The sequence below is a fragment of the Desmodus rotundus genome, chromosome 5, assembly GCF_022682495.2.
Source record: "Desmodus rotundus isolate HL8 chromosome 5, HLdesRot8A.1, whole genome shotgun sequence".
NCBI classification, from domain to species: Eukaryota; Metazoa; Chordata; class Mammalia; order Chiroptera; family Phyllostomidae; genus Desmodus; species Desmodus rotundus.
The window spans coordinates 11,054,209-11,078,790 of NC_071391.1; the positions used below are offsets into that span (position 1 = coordinate 11,054,209).

The 24,582-nt window shown below is 37.1% G+C and overlaps 2 protein-coding genes across 3 annotated transcripts; both read left to right on the top strand.

The window, feature by feature from the left end:
- Nucleotides 1–2,847: 2,847 nt before the first annotated feature.
- Nucleotides 2,848–10,222, top strand: LOC123478388 (olfactory receptor 5M3). Its single transcript, XM_045185319.2, has 2 exons — nucleotides 2,848–2,919; nucleotides 8,105–10,222. Exon 2 carries the CDS (start codon nucleotides 8,140–8,142, stop codon nucleotides 9,070–9,072), a length of 933 nt encoding a protein of 310 aa, XP_045041254.1. The 5' UTR covers nucleotides 2,848–2,919; nucleotides 8,105–8,139; the 3' UTR covers nucleotides 9,073–10,222.
- A 2,304-nt stretch (nucleotides 10,223–12,526) lies between these two features.
- On the top strand, nucleotides 12,527–20,192 carry OR5M9 (olfactory receptor family 5 subfamily M member 9). Of its 2 annotated transcripts, none has more exons than XM_024577309.3 (2): nucleotides 12,527–12,580; nucleotides 18,578–20,192. In XM_024577309.3, exon 2 carries the CDS (start codon nucleotides 18,608–18,610, stop codon nucleotides 19,538–19,540), a length of 933 nt encoding a protein of 310 aa, XP_024433077.3. In that variant the 5' UTR covers nucleotides 12,527–12,580; nucleotides 18,578–18,607; the 3' UTR covers nucleotides 19,541–20,192. The 2 variants fall into 2 exon arrangements, with proteins under 2 accessions (XP_024433077.3, XP_053781578.1); XM_053925603.1 differs by lacking the exon at nucleotides 12,527–12,580 and adding an exon at nucleotides 14,714–14,765.
- Nucleotides 20,193–24,582: the final 4,390 nt, after the last annotated feature.

The window sequence follows — 24,582 nt, forward strand, 5'->3', positions numbered from 1 at the left end:
TAGAAAGGGGAATAAGAAGAGGTCCACAATGCTCAAAGAAAAAGCCCATAAAACAGCTTTGGTCAATTGTCTGCCTCTAGTCACTATTTGTTCTATGAGGGGTTCCCTAGTGCTAACAGAAAGAGCCCACAAATAACTTTGAGTAACTGCCTCAACTTTGATTAACTTCCTCCTGTTGTTACAGAGCAAGGGGGGGGGAAGTTCACGATAAATTATTACAGAAAGGATTCCGCCTTTCTGTCTCTGGAGGTTCCTTCCCCCCACGCCCACCTGCTAGGTTCGAAATGCCCGCCGCCAGAGGAAAGACGTCTCTCAATGCCAGAGACTGGTGAAAAGGAAAGGAATTGTTTATTTGAAAGTTACACAAACTTAGAATAATGACCTAATGTCTTCAATAAGATACTAAAGTCCTCTAGAATACCCACAGATGCACAGTCCTTCCCTCTCCCTGTGCCCAGTCCGGGGTACCGTGTCTCAGGAAAAGAAGTAGAAGTCCGTGATTCAGGCTCCCGGCACCATCAGCTGTGTGGCTGCTGCAATCCCCAGTTAATCCAAAGCCATGTGGCACCTTCTCATGGCCACCAGCAAGAGTCCTTTCTCCCCTTTTCTTCCCGGCAAAGTCTCTCCTGCTGCCTAAGCCACGTGGCAAGAAGAAGCACTCCAAAACCTCGTGGTCCTCTCTACTCTCCTTCAGAACCGCGTGGTCCTTTTCCCCATTTACTTTGGAGCCGCGTGGTCTCCTCCTTCTCCCCCAAAACCTTGTGGCCCTCCTTTACTACTATGGAGCCGCGTGGTCTCTCCCTTACTTCAGAGCCGCATGGCCTCTTCTTACTCTATGGCTGCCGGGCCTAGGTTTAAATCCCAGCACCCATCTTCCTTTGCAGCCACATTTCCGACTCCTCCTACAGTCAGCTACACCTGCCAGCATCCCCGTATTCTTCCAGCTTTACTGGGCTGCCATAGTAAGTCTGGGCAGGTGTGGCCCCATGGCATGGAGCCAATCATCTCCAAGCTCTCACGCAGGTGCTGTAACCAGGGGGAGTTGCTTCCCAGTCCCATCGAGGGTGGAAGTCACTCCCATCTCCCTGGCTCAAAGCAGGGCCACAGCTATTTAACATATCCATGAAACCAGTTAAAGGTTATAGATATGTTAAATGACCGTGCCAGGGGTTAGCTGCAAAGCTCTTGCTACCCAAAACAGCCTCTGAATGGCCCTGTTCCATGTGTCCCATCCCCCTTGGCTCAGGCCTGTGGGGGTGAAGACATCCTACATACATTTTTCTAATATTTCCTGGACACCCCGAGTCCTGGACCCCATTATAAATCCCTTCCTGGGGCCCTCCTCTTGGCTGCACCCTGCTTCACTGTCACATGTCTGTTTTACAAGATGAATAAATGTGGTCTGGAGCAAGATGAGAATTTGGGCTATCAGACCCCCCGCACACACATACCTTCAGGTAGTCACACCCCACCCAGGGAAGCTGGCACTGCCTTTACCACCAATCAATATGTAACTCCCTCACCCCATCCCACTAACTGTATAAGTCCTCAGAACAAAGGACCTGATGCTTTTTGCCACCCCTGCCTTTACCCATGCCCTTTACCTATGCCTTTTTCTCACGCCTCGACAAGGCCTGATCTCCTCCATGAAAACATATCACCAACAAACTTTGCTTGCATACTAGTAGTAGACTTGCTTATCTGTAATTCTTCCCCATGTGGACAAGACCAATTGAGTTTTTCCTGCAACAATACTTAATATCCTATGATATCCACTTAAGATCCTATTTATGCCTCACCTTATAATGACTACCAGAAGGTGAGAACAATCTTGTTGGTGTTTTGGAATTTAGTGTATTTTCATAAATATATGTAAACAAGTTATTTTTAGGAAATTTGGGGGAAAGTAGAGATATATTTACTCTTTCTTTTTTTTCCCTTAAGTCTATAAATGCTATGATGTAATATACATTTACATCAATCATATAGTGAAAATGAGACTCCTTTTGGGTCAGAAATTGAGGTTTTTGGTCTGTCCTGTTAATAGTTGCTGGGTGATAGAATGAGGTAATTAACAGGGTAATTCTGGGATCATGTTCTGGAATCAGGAATGTATTCCTTCACTTATTGAACGTGTGACCTTGAGTAAGGCACTGGACCTCTCTAAGACTCAGATTTTTTGCCTGTAAAACTGAGACGAATATAATTATCCTAGGAGATATTTATGCGAATTAAATTAAATTAAGTGTCTGGCATGTGTTAACTTTAATAAATGCATTATTGTTTCTATAATTGTTTCTAGTTTTCCTTGTTTATAAACTTAGTTAAAGCAAACATATTCTTCTTGCTTTGGTGAATTACAAATTTAATTATAAGGAATAATACTTGTTTCATCTTCCTCTGGAAAGGCCAAGTGGCACAGACTGTGAAGCACAGAACACCAAGATACCCTTAAGCAGGTTGAATAACACTATCACCAATTTTATTGTGATGCAAACCCAAAGCAAATTCTCTTGTTTGATCCCAGGAAATGTCCAAACAACTTGGATTGGGGGGTGGTAAATAAACTTGTGTAAATCTGTTAACTGGGACTACTGTAATATCATAAACAACACAAAAATTAAAAAGAATAATAAATTAATTATTTAAAAAATGACTCCTAATGGTGCCCTACCCCCCTACACTGCCCTCCCTCACTGCCAAAAAAGAAACTCAACAATCACCTCTTCCTCTGGAGATGTACTTCCCCCAGGGTCATTTCTAGAGGAAGCTTCTTAATTACTTGTTTTTTCCTCGGGCAAAGATTTAAGGGAAATGTCTCTATGGTCCTCCAGTTCTCTTCTGCCTGGTATATACAAGTTGTTTTCCGTTCCTTTTTTACTCTGCATCCTTACTGGGGGTATTTTTACGCATTCTCAGGTTGGTATACAAATGCATTTGTCTAGAAATGTCAGATGAAGGTTGCATCTTGGATTTCATATTATTTTTTATTAATTAACATCAATTACTCCTTAAATGTCATCTATGTGTAGGTGTGCTATTTATATATGTGAAAGAGAAGTGATGGTGAGAGAGAGAGAGAGAAATTTTTTATAGAGATTTGATGATTTGATTATTACAAACTATTAATGGAAGCTACAATTTTCAGGAGTTCATTTAATAATAATTTTTCCTTATACATTTATGATGTGGTGATGTGTAATATTTCTTTTCATGCTCATAAACACACAGTGAAATGATTACTAGTATTGCTGTTACATCATATAAAGGCACAGAAAATTTAAAAACAACCAAACAAAAAAAAATAAAACTTGCCCAAGTTCATAACATGTCATGGACTGAGAATTTAATCAAGACAATAGAAACAGAACTCTTTAATTGGAATATTTAATATTTTTTCATTCCTAGTCTTGGGGAAAAATCTATATTTATTGGTAACTTCATTTGAAATACAGAGTTACACTATGAGGAATTTGAATATATATTTTTGCTTTTAGATGGTAAAGAAAAGTGCTTCTAAGATTCCCCAAAGTCTGCAGACCACATAACCCCTGGGATCAGACCTAACCCTTCCACTTTCCTCATCAGTTCACCATTGCTGTTGGTTGGCTAACTACCCATTCAGGTTTTCTTGTATTTCGTTTTTGTGAAATACTAACACTGCCATCTCTTATAGTCATTTTGTGTGTGTGCCAAATCATCTGTGGTGCCGTGCAATCACGTCTGACTTTCTAAATAAAAATTTCTCTCACGCGAAGCTTTGCAAAATGCGTAAGGTTGAGCTGCACAGGCAGCCGCAGGCAGGATCCGCTGGTGCACCTATGATCTTTTCACAGGTTGGCAGCTTGTTTTCCAGACATGGAATCTCTATTTGTCTCTGTGTTTTCTTTATCATCTATGACAGTGTCTAAAACATTTTTCACAATGTCTTTGTCAAACTTCAAAAATCCAATTTCTTTTTCTTCAGAAAATTCGTTTCTTTTCAGAAGGTAATACTTTTATGAAGTACCATTGTTTGGGTAGTTTGCAGATATATCTGTGATCTGTTTATCCTGCTCCTGTTGCTTTGGATGGCACACGTTCACAGGCAGGTCACAGTGATCTTTCAATCATTCTGGACAAACACTCAAAACACAATTCCTCTTCCTCTGGGAACTTCGAGAAGCTTCCCCCAAACTGAAACACAACAACACACTACAGAGCATTTACACAACAAGGAGGGAAAATATTTTATCAAGTTGTTTTCCTGCTTAGTATTAGTTTCTTTTTTTTTTTCTTGAATGCAAGGTAGGGCAAAAGTAAGTTTACTGTAGTTTGTACGTGAAACATAGAGTTTATTCTTGCATTATTATTTATTAATTATTGTATTATTTCCCCTGTGAACAACTGTAAACCTACCCTTTTGCCCTACTCTGTATGTGAAAACAATTTTTAAGGGTGAAAGACAAAGCTAAGCAACCAGTTTATGATTTTAGTGGACTTCCATATTTAAAAATTAGTTTAAAATTAAGTTCATGCTTATGTCAGAAAGGGTCCAGAAAAATTCAAAAGAGAAAAAATTGTCAGGAAGAACTGAGTGATGACAGGCAGCAGACACCTGCAGAGCGGCAGTGTGCACAGTTCACCTCACACTGTGGGAGCAAAGCCCCACCGTGGCCCACGTTCACCCAGTCGCCAGTCACAACGCAACTGATGCATAACTTTGTTTGCCTCGAGTTATCATTTTTACCATTACGAATGTTGTATAAGTACACGCAGTTACTGTCCATAAATCAGGAATTTTTTAATAAAAAAATGTTCACATTACAACTTTCCACTCTGGTCTGATGCCATCCTTTGTTTCTTAAAGACTCTCAGATATATTTCTTTAAGGTGGTAGGTAGTTTAACTTTTGTGACATGAATGATAAATTGGTAGATACATAATATTGGCCAATTAATACACAATCTATGAGTAGTAAGCTGAACAATAAAAAGTGCTATTGAGTTAGACTTCAAAATAATGTAAAGGAAACTGCTTTATGCACAGCAGATTGACAACCACTGTAATTCAACGGGATCACACGCACTTTCTAAGCTTCAGTTTCTCTCTGCATGTCTGCGTATGCTTAAATCCCAAAGGTTCGGTCAAATTGAACACTGAAAATTTCTTGATATATTTAAACAGGGTGGCTGGGTGCCTATTTCTCCTTTGTAACCCACAAGGCCATGGGACACAGTTCAAAAATGTGAAGACCAATAAAAGCAAAGCATTCCTCGCATCTCCAATACAAGACATATTGTCTGCTTTGTCAATCAGCAAGCCTCTCTAGACAGGCACACACAAACAGATTGAAGAGAAAGAGGAACTCTGCAGTGAATTGCCAACTGGTAAATATAAAGAAACAATACAATTAGGGAATCTCCACCTGACTACCATCACAGCCATAATAGATTTACCTAAGAACACCACTGGCTATTACCCTAGTGGCTGAAGGTCTGCAGAACAACACAGTATACACAGAGCACAGTCTCTAATCCCCACCCCCACCTACAAAATACACAGCAATGCCTAATTCTCATTGAGTAATAAGTACAAAATACTTGTTGATTACAAGTATGGTGCTGAGACCTGGCAGATAGCAAAACCAAATGAGAATGAAATAAATACATGTTATGTCTTTCACAATGTGATGGAGAAAACATAGCATCATTCCTGGGGCAATCCTGCCCAAAATACATGAATGATATCAATTCTTAAGGAAATAACAACAAATCCAAACAGAGCCATCTTCAACAAAATCTCAGCTGGAAGCTTTAGGGAAATGTCAGTGTCAGGAAGCAAAAACAGACTCAGATCCAGAGACTTGTCACCTAAAGGCAGGACCCCCTTCTGGACTGGGCCCTGATACAGTGAAGGAAGAGAAAGAAGGGAGTTTCTTTTCTCTCTCTCTCTCTCTCTCTCCCTTTCTTCCCTCATCTGAAAGGTAGTTTCTCTATTGTATTTTCTGCCATAAAGATATTTGAATAACAGGAAAATTGGAATAAGTTTTTGGGGTTAGATTGCAATATATTTTTTAAAGATTTTATTTATTTATTTTTAGAGAGAAGGGAAGGGAGAGAGAAAGAGAGGGAGAGAAACATCTGTGTGTGGTTGCCTCTCATGTGGCCCACACTGGGGACCTGGCCTGCAACCCAGGCATGTGCCCTGACTAGGAATCAAACCAGTGACCCTTTGCTTCACAGGCCCGTGTTCAATCCACTGAGCTACACCAGCCAGGACTCAGATTGCAATATTGTTTCAAAAAAATTGAACATTGAAAAACTCTTCTAAGGCAAAATGAGTCCCATAAAGGTGTCATGGAGCCTTAGAGCTGGGGGTGGAGGGTGGTATCCTTTATATCATAAAACAAAGGATTTTAGAGATGGAGTTATCAACTCTGCAAGTTTTTTTCTGCCTAAATATATTCCAAGTCAGATTATCTAATTTCAAACAACTTTAACTGTAATCATTTGTAATTTTTTAGCCATCAGTTAATGCCTCAACTTTTCTTTACTTAGCCTGAGACTCTGGAGTTATGCAGTCTTGGTCTGATCTACTTTGAATGTTCAGGTCTCCTTTCTCCAGAGAAAACTTTCCTTTCTCAGTGAGGTGAATGGGAGGTAGTGCATTACCTTTGCGGCCACGTCCGCTTATTTTCACTATGGCAGTGAAGTTTATCTTATTGTCTGCTCTTATCTGTCCTGGTCACTGCCCAGTGATAACCAAGGATAGGTCCCATCAAATTGTAAGTGAACCAAGTGTAATTCTGGAGGTTAAAACAAGAGTTTTCAGAATAATAATGTGCCCTAGAAATGATATTTAACCTTGAAGGGCACGACACCATTCCATCACACATTCATTGTGCCATTGAAAAGCTGTCTCAAGATTCTTATTGGCTAGAATTGCAGTCTGTGCTCCATTTTTACTGAGGCTGATGGACTCTCTCTCTCTCCTCTCTTCCTGAGATAAGTCAATGCAAACTAAACTAAGTTTAATAGATTTTTTTCCATAAAACTTCTCATAGTGTAATTTTACTAGGTAGATTGTGTGTCTCTAAATGATTGGATAGGATATAAAGATTTCTCATTATTACTTGAAGAACGGACACTTGTGGATTTTTCTTCATAATCCCTATTAACATTATAAAAGAAACTAGTGTTTTCTCAGGAAAATAATGTGTAAAATATTGTTCTGGAGAAAGGTGCTCATGATACAACCTATATTTGAAAATAAACTTGCAAAACATCCAAGAAGCTTTCTTATAACTCCACTGGATCTCAAAAGAAGAGTCAAGCATTTCTTACTCTCTTCCCCTGGTATAACTGTAAGAGTATATCGTGGTTTCAGAAAATTTACTTACATTAATACCACTATAAGTAGTAACATTAATCTCCTTGCTTTACTTATTTTTCAATTTCCAGAACATTACAGTGGATGCTACCTAGTAGATTGTAATTACATGTGACATGCAAAAGAGTCAGTATACCGGGAATATGTACAATGTATGACTACATATGAACATGTATAAGTGGTTCACCCTTTTAACTTGGTTTTGATGATGACTGTGATTACTTTGTGCCACTTCAGTTTAAGTGAACACAAGTATGAGATTAGATTAAAAAATATTTTTTATCTGGCATTTAGAGCTGATGGGTTATTTGATTAATTGGCTTTCTCCTTTAATCATGAAGAATATATTTATGATAAAAAAGAGATGTAAAAATTTATTTTTGACTTACAGTCAAAAGGGAAGTATAACTCTCCATAAATATCTAAAAAATGTGAAACTACCAAAACTTGCCAGCATTGGAAAGGAGAGATGTCTAGAAGGTAGTCTTGGAATTTGGCTAATCACAATATTTAATACTAGCATGTTTTAATCACAATAGTTAGTATAAGTGTTACATAGTAGAGCCCATGTATTTATTTATCTTAGTGACTGCCAGAGATCGGCTGAAAATAACGGCAAAAAGCAGTCATAGATACGTAACAAAGAAACCAATAAAAGTGGGCATGGACAAAAGTATAAATTAATACATAATTAATACTTGACTTTTACATTATTTCCTTTTTGTTATCACAGAGATTTGTAACTAACATTGACCTAGAACTGAGAAAATGCTCAACTTCACTGATGTGACGGAGTTCATTCTTTTGGGACTAACCAGTCATCAGGAATGGCAAATTCTCTTCTTCATCATTTTTCTTGTGGTCTACATTATCACCATAATGGGCAATGTTGGCATGATTATGTTAATTAAGGTCAGTCCACAGCTCAACAGCCCCATGTACTTTTTTCTCAGTCATTTGTCATTTGTCGATGTGTGGTTTTCTTCCAATGTTACCCCTAAAATGTTGGAAAACCTGTTATCAGAGACAAAAACTATTTCGTACAATGGCTGTTTGGTACAGTGTTTCTTCTTCATTGCCCTTGTCCACGTAGAAATTTTTATCCTTGCTGTGATGGCCTTCGATAGATACATGGCAATCGGGAAGCCTCTGCTCTATGGCAGCAGAATGTCAAGGGTTGTCTGTGTTCGACTGATCTCTTTCCCTTACATATATGGTTTTCTGACTAGTCTGGCAGCAACATTATGGACTTACGGCTTATACTTCTGTGGGAAAATCGAGATCAACCACTTCTACTGTGCGGACCCACCTCTCATCAAAATGGCCTGTGCTGGGACCTTCGTCAAAGAGTACACCATGATCATACTCGCAGGTATTAACTTCACGTACTCTCTGACCATTGTTATCATTTCCTACCTGTTCATTCTCATCGCCATTCTACGGATGCACTCAGCAGAGGGGAGGCGGAAGGCCTTCTCCACCTGTGGGTCCCACTTGACAGCTGTCATCATTTTTTATGGGACTCTCATCTTCATGTATCTCAGACGCCCCACAGAGGAGTCCGTGGAGCAGGGGAAGATGGTGGCTGTGTTTTACACCACAGTGATCCCCATGCTGAACCCCATGATCTACAGTCTGAGGAACAAGGACGTGAAAGAGGCCGTGAACAAAGTGATGAGCAGAATATGTGTAAAAAATTAAAATAAAGTTGAGTTAATTTTGCCTTCTATGTTATATTCGTCAGCAGATTATGACTTAGGACATAGCTAGAGACCTTTCACAAAAGCTAAAGACTGTACATTGAGAAGAAAAAAAGGAAGACGCACATTCAAAGAAAAATAATAGATTGACCCATTTCTGTTGATGTAAGAAGTGAGGATAACTAAGACTTCATAAATTAACTAATGAAAAGGTTATTTGAGTCAAAGTTCACTAGGACACTAATTGAAATTGCTCAAATTCTTAGCTATTATGAACAGGTTTTGTTTCTCTGTTAGAAAAGTGCAATAGATGAATATGGGAAATGTCAATTTGCTTATCTAGAGAGTAAATTGGGGCAGAAAAAAATATATGTTTTATTTAATTTTTTAGAATGAGGACATACAATAGTCTCCCTAAAGTTGTGAGATTCTGTGATGGTTAGTGCTTTTTTCAATGTGAAGAGCATGTGTGTTCAGTGACAACTACTTTGAAAATAACTGTCTTACTGTATTTAGTCCCGATTCAATTTTTTGGTTTTTAAGAGATATCACATGATATCTCTCTTTTACAGATTCTAATAACTTCCATAATTCAACCCCAAAGTTGCCAAATACTGCCCTGGGCATGTCTCATGTGCCCCTGCCAAGGGTGTTCAGTCTGAATGAAGAATGGGTGGAATTCTTGGATGGATGTGCCATTTTGAAAGCACAGCTCTGCAGAGTCCACTTAACAAATTAAAATGATGTTCACGTGGAATATTTTGCACAACTGTGACGATATAGTACTTAAAGATTTTAAAGTAATTTTTGTATTTGAAAGAAATAAAATATTTAGGGTGTTCTCTTTCTTATTACCAATAACCTGTCCTGCCATGATAATATTAACATGATTGATACCTCTATTTTACCTAATTTCATGAAGTACCAGCATGAAGCAACAACTTTATAACTAGGACTTCCTTAAAGGCTCTTTGTCCTCAGTAACTACACAAGTAAACTGATGTTCTGATGCAGACAATGCATAACTCACAGAAATGTAATTCACAGATTTAAACTACACATTTAAGTAACTACAAATTTATCTGCAAAGTTAAAATTAAAAATTATATTGTTGCAATATGAGGAAAAATATTTTTCATTGTCTGTTTCTGATCTTACTTTCCCTAAGGGAAACCCAATATGCATATGAACTCATTTCCACATACACACATACATGTCATGGCCAACTCTTTAAAGCTATTCACATATAGACAAATTGTTATTTTAGATTAAATTGCAGTATTACTGTGTCTCTGATTACAAACCACAAACTCCATAAAGAATTTAACATCTAACTTATGTAATATTACTTTTGGAGTGTGTTGAGAGTAATTTCTTTTGAAATTAAAACCATTTATTATAGAACTCTTGATAAGCCATGTTATAATATCTTTCACAACATAATTTTGAAGCATTTTAATATTTGTAAACTGTTAGCAGGTATATTTGGATAACCTTTGTTGCTTCTATTTTTCAAAGGCAAAATGCTTTCCCAACTGACTTTTTTTAGAGAATTATTTTAATGTTACATGAAGAATGATGGCACCCAAGGACAATGTTAAATCATGTTCAAAATTTTAAATTAATTTGTGTGTTGTGGAGAGTGGGGTTAGGTGGGGACTGGATGAGAAAAGGCGAAGGGATTAGCCAAAAAACATATCCTCACATACAGACAATAGGGTGGTCATTGCCTGAGGGAAAGGGGGTGGTGGAGGCTGCATGGAAGTGGGGCAAAGGAGAGGAAAATGGGGACATCTGTAGTAGTGTCAACAATAAAAATCAAGTTTAAAACCAGAGAAGGAGAAAACTAAAATAATTAAATCACTGAAAATTTAAAAAGTTAATTTGTGGGTGACCTTGGAATATTCAAGTTTTATTATTCATCTAGTTAATTTTTAGGTTGTAGGCTATTATCTCTAATGTCTCTTCTGGTTCATAATTTCCATGAGTTGGCAGAACTCAAAAAGAAATTTTTATGTGAGCTGAAAATTCAGGATATTTCTGTAAAACAGTTTTTTTAAATAGATTTTATTGTTACATTAATTTCTACATTTATCAACTTTGTTATATTTAAACATCTCCAACACAAAGTGTGTTTATCTCCCCTTGTCCCTCTTTTGTGCTCTTTCTGTCTCTAACACACACACACACACACACACTTTCTTCTTTTCAAAGCTACATTTTCTTGAAAGGGTACATATTACATCATAATAACCTGGTGCCAAAAATTTCATCGGATATATTTTCTCCATACTAAATTAGGAGGAACTCAGGAATTCTGGGTACTTGGGAACTGAGGAATTCAGAAGAAAACTGCTCAAGGACAATTATGTCCATAATTTTTCAGGTTAAATTGAGATAGTGTACAGTTCAGAGTTTATCAACAAGATAAGTCAGCATTCTGGATCTTTAGCTTGCTCGCTATCTAAACTTGGTAGAAACACTTAATCTCATAGTTACTTCCCATGTGCATATTTTTATTCTTCAACATATGGATAATATTAGTCACAACAGTAGAGATGGTGGGACCATACCTGTAAAGCGTTTACAGGTGAAATTGCATAGTTTCAGTTTTTTGAGTGTGTCATATGAAACAGGCATTGCTCTGAGAATTATCCCTCTGTCATCTGAGACCATTAAGTCACGCTGTCAGACGGTAGTTTCCTCATTATACAGATAAGCATCAAGGTTGGGAATTGTTACTTTTTCACGGCCACGTAGCTATAGTGGTAGAACCAAGGTTTGATTCCTGATATGTCTGACCAAAGTCAGTGCTCCACTGACTCCCAGAAAAGCTTGAACTCCAGGAGTCGAACTGCTCTACGGTCGACTACTTCACCAAGACCTTTAATTGTACTCTTTCTCCCTAAATGTTTCCAAGTGATCTCTACTTTTGATGCTTCTGGCACCTGTAAACAAACACAAAAAAAGTAAGCACAGGGCATGAGTTGCTGTGATCATGCATCCGGACACATGATGTTTGTCAGAACTGTAATACAACAGAAAGCAACTGCCTAAAATTTTGCACGATGCAAGCCAAGGGTATTTTTCTGACATGCGTAAGTACCAAGTGTGAATGAAACAGGGTAGAACATATGTGAAGGTGAGAGATTGTACCATGATATCAAGAATTTTTATTTCTTAATTTTATTAAAAGAATTGTTCTTCCAATTAACACCTCTTAGCTTCTCCTACCCCTGAGATGTTTCTAGAATTGTAATCATTATTCCTTTCATAATTACTTGGATTATTCCTTGGGGAGATGCTCTCAATGTTCCAGATTCCATTATAAATTGTAGGAAATTATCATCTGCTGGTCTCTGCTAAAGGTAGGTCTGCAAATAGTATTCTATGCAATACAGATGAATGCAGTCAAATCTTTTATTTTTATCCCTGTTTTGAAGAGAAGACTTAGACCTTATTTGTAGACTTGTTATTATAGTGTTTAATTTTGTGAAATTATATCACTGGTAAATATTTTATTTCTATTCCAAGTTTATTCAAAATTTCATAAGAATGATTTTGCTACAATAAGTATTTACAAAATTTTGTATTCCTCATTTTTACTTATTCATTATTCTCTACAAATTCCATTGATTTGCACATTATTGTTTTAAAATATATGTTAATGAAATTTGAGGATATTGTGTCAGTAAGTACAATTGCACCAGCAATTTTTCTTCATGGAAAATTCCAGAAAAGTTAATAAAAGTGAATTTGGTTTTTTTATTTATAAATTGCACATTCTGTATTCTCAATTGTTTTCATAGAGGATGCACACTTGTGCAACAAACTAGCTCTATCTCAGAAGTGCCTTGCTTATCTGATCTTGGGTCTCTGGAATTACCTAACGGAGGAAAGGCAGGGAGAAGCAGCGGTCTACTATCTCTGTAGTTCAGCCTGCTCTCACATCACACTAAGGTCTGTCCATCAAGGGTAAAGTATTAAAAGGATAGATTTGTTTGTTCTTGGAGGATAATCAAACTAAATTTTGAATGTGTAAAAATAGAATAATAGGTTTTCAGAGAGGTAGCAATATAAGGTTATTAAAGGGTACCGCACTGAAGTTAAATTACTTGGTTTGTACCTCAGTCTGGTCAGTTGGGATGTGTCTGACCCATGGAGACTTTTCTGGTTTTCAGTGCACTTGTTTCCTCATATGTAAAATGACAATGCTAGTGGAACCTGTTCTGTAACATTTGCATGCAAGTGGTTTCCTAAGCCTTCAATAAAAGTGAATATTCTTACTGATATTATAAAGTTGGGATGCTTGTCACTAGACCAACCTTTTTCAGAGACTTTTAATAATATTGGAATATTATAATACATTATATGAAGATATAGAGATTGGGACACTTTTTAAAGAAATCATATGTATGAATATCTCTGAATATTTGTTCTACATAACATCCAAGCTAGGCATTTTAAAGAGTTCCAAGATGAAGGAGGTAAACTCTACTACCACAGAGCTAGTGATTATGTGTAGAGGAAGAGAAATGCATCACACAAGGACTGAAACAAACTTAGAGAAGTAGTATTAACTTATGTGTTCTGGTACTCTGATGCTTTTTATATGTTTTATACTGACGATGAGATAGTAGTAGCACTAACCAAAGTGAAACTCTGCTCATCAGAGAATTGTGAGTTCCTCCAGTAAAGTCGGGAATGTTTACATAGAAAAATCGCTGATCTCAGCTCTCATCTGCCCTGTAAAGAGCAAAGCAGATGAGACACAATCATGGAACTCTACAGGAAGGGGAAACTTAGCTCAGAAGTAAAACTGCAGTGCCTGTTAGGTAATGTGCCCAGTTCATTTTACGTATGATATATTTAATGTATGTATTAAGCATTTCAGGGCTAAGAGAGTAATTTATTGAGATTAATTAACTTCTCAAATGGGCCCTGCTAATAATTGAAGATGCCATGATATCATCATAGAATTGATGCGCATTTCAATATATAAAGGCGTGCCTCCAGCAGCACTCTGTCAACCTGCCAGGCTGATATTTCCTCTCCGCGCTTTTGCATCCACTGCTTCTGTCATATTTCTACGCAGCTGGCTACTTCTCACTGACTCAGTGGTCACCTCCTCAGAGAGATTGTTCTGACCAGTCTGTACTCTGCCTCCCATTATTTCTTATCATTTTAAAAGAATATTATACATGTGTTTTTCTGTTTCTTTTCAGAAGCTTTGGATTGCTCATCATTGTCCAGGCTCTACACGCCTTGCTTTCTTTTAGTGTGTTTCTTCTTTTGGGGAGAATTTTTAGTTTTTCAATTTCTTTCTTTATTATTTTTTTATTGTTTTTCAAGTACAGTTGTCTCCATTTTGCCCCCACGACTCTCCCCTTCTCCACCCAATTCCCACCTTCCACTTTCTTTCTTCTCCCCTGTCGTCTTTGCCCATGGGTCCTTTATACATGTTCCTTGACTTGACCCTTACCCTTCTTTCCCCTGTTATTTCCCTTCATCCTCCCCCATCCTCTCTGGTCACTGCCAGGTTGTTCTTTATTTCCATGTCTCTGATTCTATTTGGCTGGTTTGTTTGTTTTGTTGATTAGGTTCTGCTTATAGGTGAGATCATATGGTCTTTCACCTTTTTGCCTATCTCACTTAGGATAATATTCTTCAATTCCATCCATGCTGTTGCAAAAGGTAAAAGTTCCTTCTTTCTTTCTTCTGCATAGTATTTCATTGTGTAAATGTACCACAGTTTTTTGATGCACTCATTTACTGATGGGCACTTAGGTTGTTTCCAACACCTGGATATTGTAAATAATGCTGCTATGAACATTGGGGTATATAGGTTCCTTTGAATGGGTGTTTCAGGATTCTTTGTGTATAATTGCAGCAATGGAATTGGCGGGTCAAAAGGCAGCTCTATTTTTAGTTTTTAGAGGAAATTTCATAATATTTTCCACAGTGGCTGCACCAGTCTGCATTCCCACCAGCAGTGCACTAGGTTCCCTTTTCTCCACAACCTCTCCAACATTTGTTGTTTGTTGCGTTGTTTATGATGGCCTTTCTGACTGTTGTGAAGTAGTGTCTCATTGTGGTTTTAATTTGCATCTCTCTGATGGCTAGTGATGCTGAGCATCCTTTCATATGTCTCTGGGCCCTCTGTATGTTTTCGTTGGAGAAGTGTTTGTTTAGGTCCTCTGATCATTCTTTAATTGGATTGTTTGTCTTCCTGGTGTGGAGTCATGTGAGTTCTTTATATATTTTGAAGATCAAACCTTTGTCCAAGGTATCGTTGGCAAGTGTATTTTCCCATACTGTTGGTTCCCTTTTCATTTGGTGCTGCTTTCTTTAGCTGTGCAGAAGCTTTTTATTTTGGTGAAGTCCCATTTGTTTATTCTTTCCTTTATGTCCCTTGCTCTAGGGGAAATATCAGTGAAAATATTGCTATGTGGAATATTTGAGATTCTCCTGCTTATGTTCCCCTCTAAGACTTTATGGTTTATGACATGGTTTTATGGCTTATATTTCAGTTTTTTCTACATCTTGAGTTTATTTTTGTGTGTGGTGTAAGTTGGTGGTCAAGTTTTATTTTGTTGCATGTAGTTGTCCAGATCTCCCAATACCACTTGTTGAAGAGGTTATTTTTACTCCATTTTATGCTTCTGCCCCCTTTGTTGAATATTAATTAAGCATAGAGGCATGGGTTTATTTCTGGGCCCCCTAGTCTGTTCCATTGGTCTATGTGTCTGTTCTTATGCCAGTACCAGTCTGTTTTAATTACGGTGGGCCTGGTAATATAGTTTGTTATCAGATATTGTGATCCCTCCTACATTGTTCTTCTTTCTGAAAATTGCTGTGGCTATTTGGGGTCATTTATGATTCCATACACATTTTTGAAATGTTTGTTCTATATCTGTGAAATATGTCATTGGTATTTTAATAGGGAATGTGTTGAATCTATAAATTTCTTTGAGTAGTGTGGAGACTTTGATGATGTTCTTCCAATCCATGAACATGGTATATGCTTCCATTTGTTTGTGTCTTCCTTAATTTCTTTCTTCAGTGTAGTTTAGTTCTCTGAGTACAGATCACTTACTTCCTGGTTGAGTTTATTCCTAGGTACTTTATTTTTCTTGTTGCTATAGCAAATGAGATTTTTTTCCTGATTTTTGTTTCTGATATTTCATTGTTGGTATAAAATGGACAAATTTCTAGAAAAAATATAATCTTCCAAAACTTAATGAAGAAGATGCAGAAAGTCTGAACAGACCAATAACATCTGGCAAAATTGGACCAGTAATCAAAAAACTCCCAGCACACAGAAGCCCTGGACCAGATGGTTTCACAGGAGAAAATTACAAAACATTTAAGGAAGAGCTAACCTCTATCCTTCTCAGACTATTCAAAAAAGTCCAAGCAGAGGGAAAAGTCCCAAATTCTTTTTTATGAGGCCAGCATCATCTGAATCCCCAAACCAGCTGAAAACACAACAAAGAAATAAAACTATAGGCCAATATTGCTGATAAACATAGATGCTAAAATCCTCAACAAAATATTGACAAACTGCATCCAGCAATATATTACATAGATCATACTCCATGATCAAGTGGGATGCATCCCAAGGATGCAAGGATGGTACAACATTCACAAATCAATAAACATAATACATCACATAAACAAAAGGAAAGACAAAAATCACATGATCATATCAATAGATGTGGAAAATGCATTTGATAAGGAACAACACCCATTTATAATAAAAAACACTCAGCAAAGTGGTAGCATAGGGAGCATACCTCAACATAATAATGACCATATACAAGACACCTGTTGCCAACACCATACTCAATGGGCAAAAACTAAAAGCTTTCTCACTAAGATCAGGAACAAGACAAAGATGTTCACTTTCACCACTCCTATTCAACATAGTATTGGAAGTCCTAGCCACAGGAATCAGACAAGAAAAGGAAATAAAAGGCATTCAAATTGGAATGAAGAAGCAAATATATCATTGTTTGCCGATGACATGATAGTGTACATAGAAAACCCAATAGACTCCACCATAAAAGTATTTGACCTAATAAGTGAATTTGGCAAAACAGGGGGATACAAAGTCAATATTCAGAAATGAGTATGTTTCTTTTTTAAATTTATTTATTGTTGTTCAGTTGAAGTTGTCATGCCTTTTTCCTCATTGCTCTCCCCTAACCTGTCCCACCCAGCCCCCCAAAGTCAATTCCCCCATTGTCCATGCCCATGATTCTTCTTATCTTATTAGCACACTGTACTTCTGTCACAGCAATTCCATCCTTAAGTTATTTTACTTGTATATTTATTACTTGTACATTCTCAACAAGAATAAAGTATAATGCAATGCAGAATCTTGTCTATTTTGTTCTCCCTCATATTTCCCATCTACAAGTAATTTCAATTACATGTAGGTGCAACAAATATATCTGACATGTAGTTAGCTTTAATATTTGCAAAATAAATTAATGTAAGTCATTGCAAACAGGCCCACTTGTAGTTCAGCAATATACCCTTTAAGTACAATTATTATCCAGAGCTTAAATCCTCAAGACTGTGCTAATCCTATATTTAGATCCTTGAAAACTCATGGCAAGTGTTTAGTTCTTGGAGAAGTGTAGTAAACAGGAATATGTTGTTTGAAAAGCTTTTTCTTGCAGTGACACCAAATTTAGATATGAATAACAAGGCATAGAATTGATTGGTTCCCTAAAATGAGACATACTAGTTATTAAAACGTGTTACGTAAACTTTACGTAACTTTACGTATTTATCTATTGACATAATTTTGATAGTGGTGCTAGGTGATTAAACCACTTGTAGTTTACTTTTCTGAGATAATCGTACAACTGAGAGAGTCTATGCTGTTAAGTCCCTCTTACCTCATCCCTGCAAGTAGTGGCAATCAGACAAGCATATTGTTAGCTAAACAAAATAAAATATGACTAGCAATTTCACATTAGGAAGCATAGGATACCATATGCTGGCTTAAGTGAGACAAATATGTTAATAACTAGAATGTAACACCAGTGTATTGAGACACTAGTTGAAGATTTTGACTACAATTTTATTTTCAAAAATTTATGTACATATGAATATAGAACACTTTTTTAAATAAATCAGTCCACATGGAACAGGATTTAGCCACTCTTTGACAACTTTCAGTCTGACTTTAGTCATATTTGTTCCCTGTGATTTTAACATTAGTGTCATAATCTAGCAAAATATAAATGTCTATTTTTAACATGCATTAGCAACTAATGTAATTTCCTCTTTTACAGATAGAAAACTGCTAAATATTGATGGTAACTACTTATAACACCTGTCAAAGAAAACAATTACACCTATACTTATCTTGGACATAGTTCAAAATTCACATCAATTTTTAAACTATTTGAATTAGAAAAAAGATAAATGTGACTCAAAATTTCAAGAATACAACAAATTCATTTTTTGTGTTATTTTTAATTTCTCCATAGGCTTTAACAGACTGAGTCTCTGTGAAGACAATGCCAAATTTCACAGATGTGACAGAATTTATTCTTCTGGGGTTGACCAGTCGCCAGGAGCTTCAAGTTCTCTTTTTTGTGGTGTTCCTAGTAGTTTACATAATCACTCTATTGGGAAACATTGGTATGATCATTTTGATCAGCATCAGTCCCCAGCTTCAGAGCCCTATGTACTTTTTCTTGAGTCATTTGTCTTTTGTGGATATATGGTTCTCTTCCAATGTCACCCCCAAAATGCTGGAAAACTTATTGTCAGAGACAAAAACCATTTCCTATGTGGGGTGTCTGGTGCAGTGTTACTTTTTCATTGCCCTTGTGCATGTGGAGGTCTATGTCTTGGCTGTGATGGCCTTTGATCGCTACATGGCCATCTGCAACCCTTTGCTTTACAGCAGTAAAATGTCCAGGACTGTCTGTGTTCGGCTCATTTCTGTGCCCTATGTCTACGGATTCTCTGTTAGTCTAATATGCACACTGTGGACATACGGCTTGTCCTTCTGCGGAAACTTTGAAATCAACCACTTCTATTGTGCAGACCCTCCTCTCATCAAGATTGCCTGCGGGGGCATCCACATCAAAGAATACACAATGATTGTGATTGCTGGAATTAACTTCACATACTCCCTCTCAGTGGTCCTCATCTCCTACACCCTCATTGTAGTAGCTGTGCTACGCATGCACTCTGCTGACGGAAGGAAGAAGGCATTCTCTACCTGTGGGTCCCACTTGACAGCTGTTACCATGTTTTATGGGACTCTCATCTTCATGTATCTTAGGCGGCCTACCGAGGAATCTGTGGAGCAGGGGAAAATAGTGGCCGTATTTTACACCACAGTGATCCCCATGTTGAACCCCATGATCTACAGTTTGAGAAACAAAGATGTGAAAGAGGCTGTCAACAAAGTAATCATTAAGGCAAAGTTGGGGCAGTGAAACTACAATAGATATTTTTGTGGGGTGTTGCTACCTACTATAAATGCCCAGGCCTTAAAGTCCTAGCTTGAAAAAGATTTTCTAAAGACACCTCTTACATATGATTAAAGGCTTAGTCTAATACAGTGATGATTTACCCCATGAATGGACTTGAACAGTTAGCTTACTTCATCTTATATAGGCAACCATATTATTGAATCTGAATATTAGTGTCATTCACAGTGTATATAAAATTGTGCTAAGTGTAGTCATTGGAAGAACTAATAAATAAGTTTAGATAGAAAAATGTTAATTTGGAGGCACTCTTGTTGAAATTAAATATGGTTTCCTATGATATATTTTGTATATATATTTCATGAGAGAAAGAATAAGAATTCATCTATTTTCTATGAATACAGGAAGTTGAAGGATGCTGATTTACCAAAAAAGTATTCTATAGTGCTTATGTACACATGGATTTTTAAAAATGAAATTGTCTTCAGAATCTCCAACTAGTATCTCAATACAATCATAAGATTTGTCCTCAGTATGCATTGTTTTATAGTAAATAATGTTTGTATTTCAATAATCTGTTTAATTATCCTTATTCTTTGTTTTGGATTGTAGTATAAATTCTCTGATGTTAAAAGGGTTAAATATTTATGACTAAAGATTTTCCTGCCCTCATCATAATAAAAAATAAATCAGTATAAGTTTTCCGATATTTAAAATCTGACCTTTGTCCTATTAAATCTTTGGTTGATATGATTTGAAACTATCACTTGATTCCAGTTCTTCCTACTCACGTTAAATGTTTTGATTCTGTTTCTTGCAGCTTAAACCAAGCTTTTAGTGCCTAGAGTGAATTGACCAGATAAGAAACACTGTCAACAAATGCTATTGCACTGAGCATGCATTCCAATGTAATAAACACGGGTCAAAATGGTATCCCTTTGGGCCTCATTAAAAATCTTCAAAAGCTCACTGTTCAGTTTATCTAGACTGGGGCATCTACAGCCCACATCGTCTACATTCCATTCTTTCTACAAGTAGGATACAAATTTGCCTACTTTTGCTGATTCTTGTTAACTTACCCATATAGGGCAAATGGAAAGTAGAAGTGATTGTTAATGAGTGAATTTATTCTTGTATAAGTGCTAATCTAATTAAAAGGGGTATGCAGCTGCATGTGTGAGGGAGGACTCTGAGGAGCAGCATATAGTTGTAGCAATACCACAGTAAGATGCACTAATTAAGAGACAGTATTGCGACTCAGATTAATATACTAATTAAGCATGGGCCACTTTTCCTTAGAATGGATCTGAGGAAAGGCAGATAGTGGGGGAAGGGAATTCTTGTTCATAACTTTAAAATCTGAGTAGGGGAAAAGAGTACCATTGGTTGGTATTGGAAACTATGTTAACAAAGCATTTTAAAAAATGTTTTTAAACAACTCATGTTTGTTTCCAAAGGGTTAGTGTGAAGTACAAAAGATAGGGCTTCTCAAGGAATACCTGCTTTCATAGAGATTGACATTATGACCTGACATTCTAAGACCGTATTTTCTGTGATCATCAGGGCAGAGATATTGCTACTATTTCAAAAATGATGGCCATCCAGGTATAAACTACAGTTCTCATTTTTCCCTTAACAGCCAGGTCTATAACTTTGTTATGAAGTTTTGGCAATGAGTTGTTAATAGAATGTTATGAATATAACCTAAGGGTCAAAAGCCAACTCAAGGTCAAAGCCACTAGACCTGGATTTTTCCCTCTCCCTGCCCACTTAAAAATGTTGCCACTGAAATTGTTGCCCTAGACCCAAACATAGAAGCCACACATTGAAGGTCTAATGGCCTTACCTTAACCCCTAACTCACACTGTTGCCTGAGAGAGAAATACAATCCTATCTTACCGAATGAGTCACCATATTTGGGGGGTTCACTGGTTATACCACTTATCCTGTATCCTAATCTTCCCTTAAGGTGTTCTTATGATACTTTTCAGAAACACGATCCTTGTCATCTCACCTCTACTTCGTAGAGCAAATTTTGCTTTGAGGGTGATAAAAATCTCCTCAGGTATTTGCCTATTCTCCTGGTATTGAATAAAGTAACCCTGGTCCTCTGTCTTAACGAGAAGGAGGTAAAAACCCAAACTTCTGGTCTTAGACTTGGGTTATAACCCTTCTCTCTCCCTGCTTGATGAGTCTATGAGTTGTCATGGCCTCCAATTGTTCCAACTTCTAGGCTACTTCTCTCCAATAGCATTTTTATATACTTATAAGCTTCTTTCTTGGCCTCAGGATTTCACAGCCATTTTTTTTTTCTGTGCTGTTTGTAGGTATGGACTAAGTGAGTTTTCATCAGACATGTAGCCAACACACATCTTTAGCTATTGCTCCTTATGGGTTGAATTGTGTCCTCCAAAAATATATATTGAAGTCCTAAGCTCAAGTACTTCAGAGTGGCATGATTTGAAAATAGAGTTATTGCAGATGTAATTAGTTAAGATGAGATCATGTTGCAATAGGCTGGGCCAGCCCTGCCCCAATCCTCCTTCTCACTGGTCCTTGTGATGTGGTATATGGAACACCTGGGAAGGTGACCCTGACTTTGATCCCACCATTTCCTAGTGTCTGTCTCCACCACCCAAGTTTCCAGATTCTTCTGAGCATCCAAGTTCTGATTTGTTAAGTAGGGTAGTAGTAATGGTTTTGAAGTGTCAAAAAAGGCATGCATGTAGGATTAGGAGTTATCAGAAACAGTTTATTATCAGGGACTATAAGAAGCACATTTTTTCCCATGGCTGACTTTGTAAATGCACCCCAAAGAGACAGACAGCAGTCAGGCCATCAAAGCTCCACAGAGATTCGTGCTCTTGGTTCACCCCATCATTAAATGTGTCCCTCATTCACCAGTGCCTTGCAAACACAAGGTGTGCAAGTTTCCATGGGTAATAAAGACAAATTGGTGAATGGTATATCTGTCTGTATACATGAAACAGAAAGAAAATAAAATGGGAAAATTATAACCTGTTGGAGAAAACTGTTGATTTCCATCCCACAACTAGTCTGATGAGTTAGAAAGTGGAATCATTCTATAGTTCCTTGGAACCTGGTTATTATTGTATAGCCTTCAGCTCATTATTAACAGAAGATGGATTTATAACACATTACCTAAATAAACTACTATTAAACCCAAGTGCTTCATAGTTACTCTTGAAGATGATTTCCATTTTAAGGGATTTTCAACTTCTGACTTAATTCTTTTCTCAAAGAGGGGTAATGCTGGCTTCCCACAGTTCCTAGATGGAAGGGTAACTGTGAGTCCAGCCTTTGAGAAAAGGCTCTTGGATACCTGAACCCGCTGTAACTGAGAGGCCCTGGACCCTGGGTTGTGACAGGTGCTGAGTATGTCAGTCCAGCAGGTGTACTTTTAGTAGTTTTGTGACTTTGTAGCAACCTCATCTGAATCCATATGCTACCCAAAGGAAAGGCACAGATGCCTGTATGACTCACTGATCTTTAAATCCTACTCACATGGCCAGTCTCAGGTGGAGCCCTTGCTGCCTGTGGTCAGAAATATGGCTCTTGAGTCATGTTTTTTCCCACTCTCCACTTAACTGCATAAACTTTGCACTACTCTCTTCACTTTTTAACATTATTCTATAGAATTACAGAACAAGTAATGCCAAAATAATGGCAAAGACATTCTCTTTTCTTGAGCACTTGCCCTTCACAATTGATAGTGATGACTTTCAAGACTAATTTCTCTGTGGTGGTACCCACTCAGTTTAAGAGCTTAAAAGTCATAATTATAATTCAATGTTTTCTCTCTAAAATCTGTACCATTTGCATACACTTAGAATACCTTATTGCTGCTTTAATAATGGTATTGGGGATGAGTAATGAAAACATGAAAATAATTTTAAAAAAACATAGTTTAATATTTATATCTTCACATAACTATAACATCTAAACTTGACCATTGAACCTACCCTAAGATAACTTGGAATGATTTAAGTTAAACTGATTATTGTAAATTCCAATTAACTCCTATACTGTAATTTCTTTTGCCAGTATTTCCCAAAATATAATACATAAAATAATTTTATATATTATATAGATATTTGGTTATTTTACATGTTTGAGCACTTATAATTTTTGTTCCTTTCTATTTATGATGATTGGCACAAATCTTACTGACATGCAGTGATTATACAGAGTTTAATTTTCATATTTATTTAAGTGAAGCATGAGTTAACTTAAAAAATACATTAAGCAAAAAATAAATGTAATATTCGAATGTAAGAAAAATCATAATAAAAGTATAACAATAACCAAAAGTCAGAAAATGACATAAATTTATGACCAATCTCCACCATCATATACACATAGCTGCCTATCACATATATGGATATGTATGTGGGATTACATATGTGTATATATATATACATATACACACACACACATATATCAACTCTGCATGTCAGGCACTACTTTTCATGGGGTTTAAATATACCTCACCACTTTAATTTTTTCAGTTCAGTAATATCTGCAATGTTTAAGACTATTAAGTTGTTTTACTAAGACAAAATCCAGGAAATCTTATTGTGGAAGTCTCTGATGTTATAGCATTGGTTAAGTGTAGTGACATAATATTCAAACAGACTTGGAGGGAACTTGAGTATCCAATGTGCTTCCACATTGTTTAGTGAACTGTAACTATATGGCAAACCCAGCTTTGAGTTCCTAAGCTTTATAATGCAGAACCTACCCAGAACTCAATGATGTTAAAGCAACTTTTCATCTTTTCCCACCAATATCACTGAGCTAGAAGTGGTGAAACTTAGGTTTTAACACAAGACCCTGAAATTTCAAGAACTAACTTCTTACATAGTTTGAGTGCAGCAAAATTTTGATTACTGGTCATGCCTGGGTTTGAATCATGGGCGGTTGGTGAGAAGAAAGAATGACAGAATAAAAGGGGGAACCAGTTTCTGGCAGGAAAGGGTTCACATGTAATTCTGACACATACCATTGGCATGGCTTCATGTCGCTTA

Coding starts and splice junctions, on each gene's coding strand:
- OR5M9 (XM_024577309.3), top strand. CDS start 18,608: ATGCCAAATTTCACAGATGTGACAGAATTTATTCTTCTGGGGTTGACC.
- LOC123478388 (XM_045185319.2), top strand. CDS start 8,140: ATGCTCAACTTCACTGATGTGACGGAGTTCATTCTTTTGGGACTAACC.